The 10,241-nt window shown below is 54.8% G+C and overlaps 1 protein-coding gene across 4 annotated transcripts in view; it reads left to right on the forward strand.

The window, feature by feature from the left end:
• Nucleotides 1-6,302, forward strand: part of ARHGAP20 (Rho GTPase activating protein 20) — a 127,749-nt gene extending 121,447 nt beyond the window's left edge. For 3 of the 4 annotated variants that reach the window (XM_029048040.2, XM_029048034.2, XM_029048035.2), the window contains one exon: nucleotides 3,778-5,861. In XM_029048040.2, coding sequence (XP_028903873.2) covers nucleotides 3,778-5,330 — 1,553 coding nt within the window. In that variant the 3' untranslated portion in view covers nucleotides 5,331-5,861. Of the gene's footprint in view, nucleotides 1-3,777; nucleotides 5,862-6,194 lie in introns of those variants that run through there. The other variant, XM_039914897.1, reaches the window with a different exon arrangement.
• The last annotated feature ends 3,939 nt before the right edge of the window (nucleotides 6,303-10,241 follow it).

Genomic DNA, 10,241 nt, shown 5'->3' on the forward strand with positions numbered 1-10,241 from the left:
AGGAAGCTGGGCAGCCATCGCTAGTCCGCCCCGTCCCTTGGAGACATAGAGGGCCTGAGGGTGAAATCAAGATGGCGACTCTACTCCTCGCCTTCTTTTGGAAGCATATGGACCCTACTCAGCCCAGAGGCCAGTGAGGTTCTCATGAGGTCTGCCACGCTCCAGGGCAAACCAGGGATGTCCCCCCCCCCACCCCAACTCCGCTGTCAGTGGGGCGACCCCTCGTAATGGGATCTGGGGTCGGGGCCAGAGGAATTGTCCTGCTTTTGACCTGTGTGAGTCTGTGGCCATCTGAGAGGCGGCGGGGCTAGCCGCCCACGCCAGCCCACTACCTGGCCAGGGGACACAAAAACAGAGTCAGTGAACCTCCGGCTGAAGCCACCGCCCACTCTCCTGACCGCAGAGCACCAAAGATTAGTCGGGAAAAGAGGAAATAACCCTCTGAAAGATGATGGGAACGAGAGGCTGCGTATCCAAGAAGAGGATTAGGGGCGAGATTTTTCTTTCGCATTTGATCTGACTAGGCCTTTAGATGACTTGAATTTCTAGTGGTAGGAAAGAAATCAATTCTGACTAAACTGCACAAAGATATCATTTTTAAAGTCCAGATTCTGCTTTAGATAAACCAGCTAAAAAGGGGAAATCGCATATATCGCCGAATGGCGGGAGCTGAGATCCTTGAGGTAGGAATTTACGCTTGGAAAATCGGGGTTTCGACTCGAATGACTAAAGATGAACTCGCTGGCCAATTTAAAGATCTCGGTTTTGACCAGATGATTTCCCACTTGTGCATCGTGCGGTGCTTGAAAAGGCCACGGCAGTCAAGCGCCGAAGCGCCTGAAGCATTCGGGGTCAGCTGATTAGTCGGTGCGATTCGTTTTTTTAGGGCCAACCCTAACGATGCCGGCATTTCATACTTTTTACCGTACCACTTCACGGGAACGTGGTGATTCGTTTCAAGAATACTAGCTGTATTCGCCAGCAGGGTCCTCTGTGAAAAAGCAACTTTCCATCATATAAGCCAAAAAAACATTTCCTTGTTCAAGGCTAGCTGATGAGCCCCATCATCCCTTGTGACTGTTGATATTACACTGTAAGCCCGCTAAACGGCAGGGACCGTCTCCATCTGTTGCCGACTTGTTCATTCCAAGCGCTTAGTACAGTGCTCTGCACATAGTAAGCGCTCAATAAATACTATCGAATGAATATTACACAGGATTTCAAGCCAGTGGTAGAAGAATCTTGGACCGGAAAGTGGTGCCAGCCTTCAGGGAAGAAAGAGAACGGGCTACAGTGTAGCTGTATTTGAGAAGCGGCGTGGCCTGATGGAAGGAGCCCGAGCCCGGGAGTCGGAGACTCCGGGTTCTAATCCCAGCTCTGCCACCTCCCTGCTGTGTGACCCTGGGCAAGTCACTTAACTTCAGTTCCCCTCATCTGTAAAATGGGGATGCAATACCCGTTCTCCCTCATACTTAGTGAGCCCCACGTGACACCTGATTATCTTGTTCCTACCCCCAGGGCCGAGTACGGCGTCTGGCACATAGTAAGCGCTTAACAAATACCACGATTATTATTATTCTAACATCCGCTGATTTCATTTCCTCCTATTTCTTATTAAGGGTATTGGAATGAAAACAACTATACAGCATACCTGTTGGTAATTTGCAGCCTTTCTCTAGTCTGCTTCTTGAATGAGATTGAACCCATCCAATGGGTAATAATGATAATGACGAGTTTAACGTGCCTGAATTCAAGCAGTAAGATGGGCTGAGACATGCGGATGAGCAACCCTGTTATATGGCGACAGCAAATGCTAGTGGAGATTAGAAGTTCAGAAATCGGAGATGAGTCGGGGAAGATCTCCTTGGACATGGCAGGCGAAAAATACAAAGGGCATCCCTGGCTGCAGCAGAAATGGAAGGCAAAGGTCCTGAGGAAAAAAATGTGAAAAAGGTCACTGGTGGTGACAATTTAGATAATATTAGAGGGGCTTTGGCCAGCCGTGCCCCCGTCGGCGACATTGGGAAGAGTGACGGCCAGGTTTTCATTCCTACTCCACCTGCGAAACCTCTCTTGAGGCAGGGAGCGTTCGTGGGAACCTGCTTATTTGCCGCTCCAAAGTCCTGTGGCGAAACCTCACTTCAGCGTCCTGAATGAACCCGTTAAACCCTTTATCAACTGCTGGAATCCCCCTTAATAATAATAATAATAATAACGTTGGTATTTGTTAAGCGCTTACTATGTGCAGAGCACTGTTCTAAGCGCTGGGGGAGATAGGTTGTCCCACGTGAGGCTCACAGTCTTAATCCCCATTTTCCAGATGAGGTAACTGAGGCACAGAGAAGTTAAGTGACTCGCCCACAGTCACGCAGCTGACAAGTGGCCGAGGCGGGATAGATATAGATAGCTGTGGCATCTTTATTCTGGGATCCTCCCCCTTTTTAATTAATCGGATAATCAACCAATCAGTCAATGGTATGGTCTGAGCACTGACTGTATCCAGAGCACTGTATTATGCACTGGGGGAATGTAAGACAACATCAATCAATCAATTGTATTTTTGAGCGCTGTGTCCAGAGCCCTGTACTGAGCGTCCGGGAGAGTACCGCAGATCTGGTAGCATTGCCCACAGGGATCGGGCCACAGGATTCCTGCCCTCAGCGTTTACAGTCTAGTGTGGGAAACGGGCGTTAAAATAAATTAGAGAGAGGGGAAGCAGCCGAGGATAAGGATATGTACATAAGGGCTGTGGGACTGGGGCGAATCACCAAGTACCTAAGGGGTACAGACCCGATTATATAGGTGACATGAAAGGGAGGGCAAATGAGGCGAGGAAATAAGAGGTCAGTCAGGGTAGGCTTCTCGGAGGAGATGCCGTTTTGCTACGGCTTTGGAGACGGGGAGAGGGACGGTCTGTCGGACGTGAAGGATAAATTAAGCAGCATGGCCTAACGGATGGAGCACGGGCCAGGGAGTCAGAAGGGCATGGGTTCTAATCCCGGCTCCGCCGCGTGTCTGCTGTGGGACCTCGGGCAAGTCACTCTCCTTCTCTGGCCTCAGTTCCCTCGTCTGTAAAGTGGGGATTGAGACTGGGAGCCCCGTGTGGGACAGGGACTGTGTCCAACCCGATCAGTGTGGCTCAGTGGAAAGAGCACGGGCTTTGGAGTCAGAGGGCACGGGTTCGAATCCCGGCTCGGCCGCTTGTCAGCCGTGTGACTTTGGGCGAGTCACTTAACTTCTCGGTGCCTCGGTGACCTCATCTGTAAAATGAGGATTAAGACCGTGAGCCCCACGTGGGACAACCTGATTCCCACGTGTCTAACCCAGCGCTTAGAACAGTGCTCGGCCCATAGGAAGCGCTTAACAAATACCAACATTATTATTATTATTATTATTATTATTATTTGCTTGTATCCACCCCAGTGCCTCGTACGGTGCCTAGCACATAATAGGCACTTGACAGATACCACGGATATTATTATTATTATTCTCTCTTTCCGCTTGGAGGACTGCCATCGAGTCAGAAACGAGAGACTCTGAATGTCCCTATCTAGAGATAAATAGTTTTTTGTCGATTCCTGTTTCGCGATTAGGGAAACCATGACCGCTGTTTTCCCCTTGGGTAAAGATGTGAAGACTCCATAAAGGTTAAAAAAAAAAAAAAAAAAGATAAATCACTGAATTAAGATTTTTTTAAAAAACTAATAAAGATTCAGAGTACTCGCGATAAGTCTGTTTTCCGATGAAAACGCCAAGCCCGCTTTTACTCTCCGTCAGGTATCGCCTGCTTTCAGCTGAACGACTCGTCGTACGACAGTTTGGAGAACGAACTGAACGACGAGTCAGACGCTCCCTTTAACAACCAGGGGAAGAAACTGGGCCAGAACAGGAGCGTCGACTCCGTCCTGACGCTGAGCGACTGTGACCTGGAGCCGCCTAAAGACGAAGAGGTGCAGAGGAGGCGTCCGCCGCCCTCCAAGCCGGTGTCCATCTCCGTCTGGTTCCACAGAAACCCCGCCGCGCAGGACCCTGCCGAGCACAGACTCCTCGGCTCAAGCCCGGCCCAACTCTCGCCGGCCGCCCCGGCGGACGCCGTGAAGAGCTTGAGAGGTCACAGGCGCTGCTCGGAGCCCACCATAGACTACGTGGACCCCAAGCTCACCTGTCTCCGGGAGGGGTGTCAGAAGAAATCGCGCAAGGCCAGCTGTGACTCCGTCCTCTCCCACGGCGGCGAGGGTTATCTCGGGCAGCTTCGTTCTCTGCAAGAGGAGGGTCGGAGACTTATCGGTCAGAGTCGGGTGATGGGGTTCGACGTGAATAAGAACAGAACGGCCCACCGCAGCGCTGACGGGAAAGACTCGCCCCACCTCGAAGACCTCCGGCCGAGACGGGCTCCCAAGTCGAAGCCCATGTCCATCTCCGTGTCGTTCCACCGGGAGCCTCCGTCGCGAGATCGGCCCTTACGGGTCGAGGGACGGAAACCCACCCGTCCCGGTTTGGTCCCGGGAGTCGAGGTGGGGAAGGGGGACCCGCCCCAGCAGGGCGTCGAGAAGGAGTTTCTCCCCTCTTCGCCGAGGTTCAGCGTTGGCCCGAGGGCCAGCTGTTCTAGTTTCTCCTCCCCCGGAACCTCCCCGTCCGGCTCATCGGTGAGCTCTCAGGACAGCGCTTTTTCCCAGATTTCCGAGCACTCGGCCTTCACTCCCACCGACGCCTCCTCGCCCGTGGATTGCACTTTTCAGACTCCAAGGAGAGAGGGAGGGCTTCCGCCCGACCTCGGCGGCCCGCACGCCTTCTCCGGACTCGTCGCTTCCTCCCCGCCCCGGGCCGGCGGCCACCCGGTCGGCGCGAGGAAGGGGGACGTGGAGTGGCCGGCCCCGACTCACTCCGTGACGCTGCACCCCAGCACGTGGCTGAGAAGCGGAGTGGCTACTCTGAAAAGCTGGTCCTTCAAAAAGAAGGAAAGGGTCTCTCGGCAGAAGAGCGGAAGCTCCGCGGAAAGGACTCTCGAGCCCCCGCCGGGATCTGCCGCCGAGGACCCGCCGGGGTCGTTGGTCCCGAAGACGGCCGGGGGGACCGGGCCCAAGGGAGAGGCCCGGGAACGGACTCCGGCTTCCCGCCGGGACCCGGGGAGGGGCCGGACCTCCCCGTTCGGCCCCGGGGAGGACGGGCTAAAATCCGCAGGACTCTCTACCGAGGCGGGTCGGGGAGCCGAGGATTTTGACCCGACCCCCCCGTCCGGTCAGCCCCCCGAGAGACCCCAGCCCAGAGTGGATCAGGCGCTCCGCCCAGATCCAAGCACCGAACGTTTGGGGCCGGGAATCATTTCGTAGTGGCGGACACGGACGTTCAGCCAAAATTGGGTCCGGGCGGTCCCGGCATCAGCACGGGAACATAAGCAGGCTGGGTAGCTTCAAGACAGTGGCCGCCTGCGTTAGTAGGCCCTGAGCTAGGTAGGCGGGTAGGTGTCGATCTGCCCATTTTCGGATTTTCTTTACGACGGAGCGTTCGATACCCTGAGTAAGCCGGCGGGGCAATGGCTGCCCGCGGTAGTTCTTCTGAGACACTTCTCTGAGGGATTTCACTTTTTCCAACTCCGGGGGAACAACTCTCTCCTCGCTAAAGAAAACCAACTGCGTCTGAACTTAAATGCTACCCTTTCCCAGAGCTCGGCCCCTCGCCGCCTCGGTTGCCAATTAACGCTCGCTCTTCAGAATTCGCAAAGTTCTGCCAAGAGCCGAAAAGCCTGGTTCTTCAACGAGCCCAGTGGCCTGGTTCTTCGGCACGGGCAATCTCGTTTGCATGTTTGATGTAGCTTTCCCCCACCTTAAGCGTTCCCGTATTAAAGCCCGATAAGAACGGTGTGTCTTTTGTGGTTTAGGCAGAGTCGGCCAATTCCCGGGAAACTCCCGGGCCACGGTGGAGATACGGGATGGACTTTTGCTATTGCGGTTCCTCGCGGTCGATGGGAATTGTCCCTCTTAGCATTACAGGATCCCCGACTCCACTCGGCGAGCCGTCGTCGTCGTCCCCCTCCCCACACTCCGGGAGCGGGAAAAACGGCGACGACTCAATCTGAAGGAAAACCAAGTTAGTCACCCAGGCCGTCACCGACCGCTCTCACGCTGGGCACTCGTTGCCTTGTCCCCCGTTCGACGGTCGGCCGCCGGTGTTAAAATGTGAATCGTTTGTTTCAGGCTGCCGTCCGACGTCGGGCGCAAGAACGGATGAAAGCAGGATGCGGCATTTTGTTATACTCCGCCCGAGTCGACTTATAATATATTAAACCGATGCTTTATCGAAAAGGCTTTGAGTCTGTATAATATATCTTGATAGATTTTACGATTATGTTATGAAATAAATGTGTATTTTTGTACCTGCAGAAACTGCTGCTAACTTTTAAAGTTGTCGGGTTGTAACGGCATGGGCGAAAATGTGTACAGACTCCAGGCGGTCCAGTAAATAAGAGCACCGTCCCGCCCCATCAGCCGAAACAAAATTTAGGAAAATAACGCTGCTCTGCGCAGAGCCGGCTGGGAGATACTAGTCGTCTGTACTTTCCAAAGGAGGGGGACAGGGCCCAAGGTTCCTAAAGAGAGTCTGGGTCTTGTGTACAGAAGTGATTTTCCGTACGCTCCTTTTTTTTTTCCTTTTTAGCTCATTAGAAAGAATCCGTGTTTTGAAGATAATATAAAGACTGTGTTTTCATGGGCCTGGTATTTTTAGCGCGTCACTGAAATCACTTGAATCTAGTCGACTGCATCGTGGGAGTCGACGGTCTAAATAGACGGCCGTGTGACACCAGAGCAGCCTTGGGCGAATTTCAGTCAATGTTATGTGGGCGCAGGGAGCGAGGTGGTTCTAATAATACTACTTTTGGTATTTGTTAAGCGCTTACTATGTGCCAAGCACTGTTCTAAGCGCTGGGTAGATACAAGGTAATGAGGTCGTTCCCCGTGGGGCTCACAGTCTCGATCCCCATTTCTCCAGATGAGGTAACGGAGGCACAGAGAAGTGACTTGCCCAAAGTCCCACAGCCGATAAGGGGCGGAGCCGGGATCAGAACCCACGACCTCCGACTCCCAAGCCCGGGCTCTTTCCACCGAGTCTAAGCGACTCTCAGTCTGCCAAACCGTTCCCCTACTCCTGTTGCCTTCGTCTTCCGGCAGCCAGTTCCGGTGTTGGGTTGAAAATGCCCAACATTACAGTCGGTCCAGCGGTGGTATCTGCTGCGTGCCTACCGGGTGCCCAACGCTGTACTAAGCACTCGGGAGAGCACAGTTCAGCAGAGCCGGGAGACGCGTTCACCGACCAGGAGGAGCTTATCGTCTTGAAGCTGCTGAATGTCGGAATCAGGCACGGGATCGACTCCACTTTGGCCTGCCGCAGTCGGGGGAGGGCCGAAGCCCCCGGCCGCCACGGCACCCGGGGCACGCCGACCCCGTAACCGCCCGCTGGGCGGCGCCTCGGAGGGGCGTGGGTCGCAAGGCTCGACACCTCCCGGACACGCGCCGCTTCGCTCCCGCTTTCTGGGACGGAGGCTTGGCTCAACCCTCCTGGGGCAGCTCTCACTGGTCGGGGGGTTGAGAGAATCCACTGGAGGCCGCCTTCAGTCGGTCAACAACTGGGGGATCCGCAGCCTGGTTCTAGGCCCGTAATAAGAGCGATGACTGTGATATTCACCCTTACCGTGTGTCCAGCACTGGGGTAGATCGAGTTGAGACGGGTCAGACACGGCTCCTGCCCCACACGGGGCTCACGGCCTACGTGGGAAGAACGGGTGTCGTATCGCCAGCGTACAGACGAGGCCCCGAGAAGTGACCGAGAAGCAGACGGCAGTCGGCCGGTCGGTCGGGTCTAGCGAGGACTCACTGCGTGCGGAGCGCCGTGCCGAGCGCCTGGGAGAGTCTCGTCTTACGCCGTCGAGTCGTCTCCGACCCGCGGCGGCGCCGTGGACGCGTCTTTCCCGGGATGCCCCACCTCCACCTGCAATCCTTCCGGTAGCGTATCCGTAGCGTTTCGCTGGTAAAGATCCGGAAGCGGTTTACCGGCGCCTCCTTCGGCGCGGTGAACTCGAGTCTCCGCCCTCGCCTCTCCCCCGCGCCGCTGCGGCCCACCGCGGGGGAGTTTCGACGCGCGGCGGACGGCCCGCCCCTCGCTCGCCCCCGGCCGAGCGAGGAACGGAAGGGACCGGCCCCCGCCGGACTCTCCCTCCCGTCGTGGAGACCGGTAGAGGACCGGAAGCCCCGGGTACGATCCTGAGAGGGGTATTTGGGAGAGTACAGTATAACAGCACGACAGACACTTTCTCCCCGTCCACAGCGAGCTTTCGGTTAGCTGGGGAGGCAGGCATCGATGTAAATACGAATCCTGGGCGAGCCGGGATTAGAACGCAGGCCTCCTGATTCCTAGGCCCGTGTTCTTTCCGCTAGGCCACCTGTCCGAGGTTGCGTGGCTATATGTCTCCTATTCTACGAATAACGGTTTTGGTATTTAAAGGCTTACTCTCTGCCAGGCATTAGGTAATCAGGTCAGACGTGCTCCCCGTCCCACACGGGGCTCGCGGCAAAAGGCGGAAGGAAAGCAGAGCGAAACCTTTTCCCCCCGTTTGACTGATGGGGAAACCGAGGCAGAGGACAATCACGCGACTTGCCCGAGGTCACAGAGCAAGGTGAGCGGCAGAACCGGAACTGGAACTCAAGTCTCCCGGCTCTCGGGCGAGGCTCTTTCCCCTAGACCGTGCTTTTCTTTCAAGTGCTCAGTACGTACCGCTGATTGAATAACTGACCGGATCAAATGAAAGACCAGATTGGCCCGGACCGCAAAGGCTCAACAGTTGTCTCGGCAAAATTCTGCCAAGCCTTCTGCAGTTGAATCCGTCGATCGGTCGACGGTATTTGTTTGAGGGCTTGCTGTGCGCAGGGCACTGAACTAAGCGTTCGGGAGGGTACGGTTGCCTCATCTGTAAAGTGAGGATTGGGACTGGGAGTCCCAGGTGGGACAACCTGCTTGCCTTATCGGGCTCGGGAGTCAGAGGTCGTGAGTTCGAATCCCGGCTCTGCCGCTTGCCAGCTGTGTGACTCTGGGCAAGTCACTCAACTTCTCTGTGCCTCGGTTACCTCATCTGTTAAACGGGGATTAAAACGGAGAGCCCCACGTGGGGCAACCGGATCACCTTGTAGCCCCCCAACGCTTAGAACGGTGCTTTGCACATAGTAAGCGCTTAACAAATGCCACCATTATCATCATCTGCCACCCCGGTGCTTAGAGGAGGGCTTGCCATATAGGAAGTGCTTAATAAAAACCATCATCGGGATCGTTATTATTACCATATAACAGAGTCGGCGTAACGTTCCCTGCCCACAGTGTGCAGCGGCATAGCCTAGTGGAAAGAACACGGGTCTGGGGGTCAGAAGGATCTAGGTTCTAATTCTGACTCCGACACTTGTCTGCTTTGTCACCTTGGGCGAGCCACTTACCTTCTCTGCGCCTCTGTTACCGCATCCGAAAAACGGGGATTGAAACTGTGATCCCCGTGTGGGTCATGGGCTGCGTCCAACCTGATTAGCTTGAATCTACTGCGGTGCCCGGCCCGTAGTAAGCACTTAAATCCCCCCAAAAAGAGCTCACGGTCCAGAGGGAACGGGTGTGACCCACAGCGGCTTAATTCCCCGAATTCGTGAGCAGGTAGAAATTCAATATCGACAGACTCCCCGTCCAGCCGCCATTCCAAACGCGCGGATCCGACAGGCGGGTTTCAGAAACGGGCATTTGCCAACTAGTGAGCCCCGAGGTCTGGAAAGTGTAGGCTGAGCCATGAGGCTCCGCGAGCCTGAAAACTTGGGGGGCTTGAAAGATTATTCCAACTGATAGGGTTTGTGACGCCCTCCTTTTCAATTGATGTCAGATCAAAAAGAAAACAAAACGTAAAGATTAGAATTCAGTGACTCAATCAGCGGTAGTCATTGAGCACTTACTATTCATTCAATAGCATTTACTGAGCGCTTACTAGGTGCAGAGCACTGGACTGAGCGCTTGGAATGGACAAATCGGTACCAGATGGAGACGGTCCCTGGCCTTTGCCGGGCTCACGGTCTCATCGGGGGAGACGGACGGACGGGAACAATAGCAATAAATAGAATCGAGGGGATGAACATCTCATCAACACGATAGCAAATAAATAGAATCAAGAATCAGCACTTACTATGTGCTGAGCTCTGTACTAAGCGCTTGGGAAGATACAG

This window comes from Ornithorhynchus anatinus, chromosome 20, assembly GCF_004115215.2.
Source record: "Ornithorhynchus anatinus isolate Pmale09 chromosome 20, mOrnAna1.pri.v4, whole genome shotgun sequence".
Taxonomy (NCBI): Eukaryota; Metazoa; Chordata; class Mammalia; order Monotremata; family Ornithorhynchidae; genus Ornithorhynchus; species Ornithorhynchus anatinus.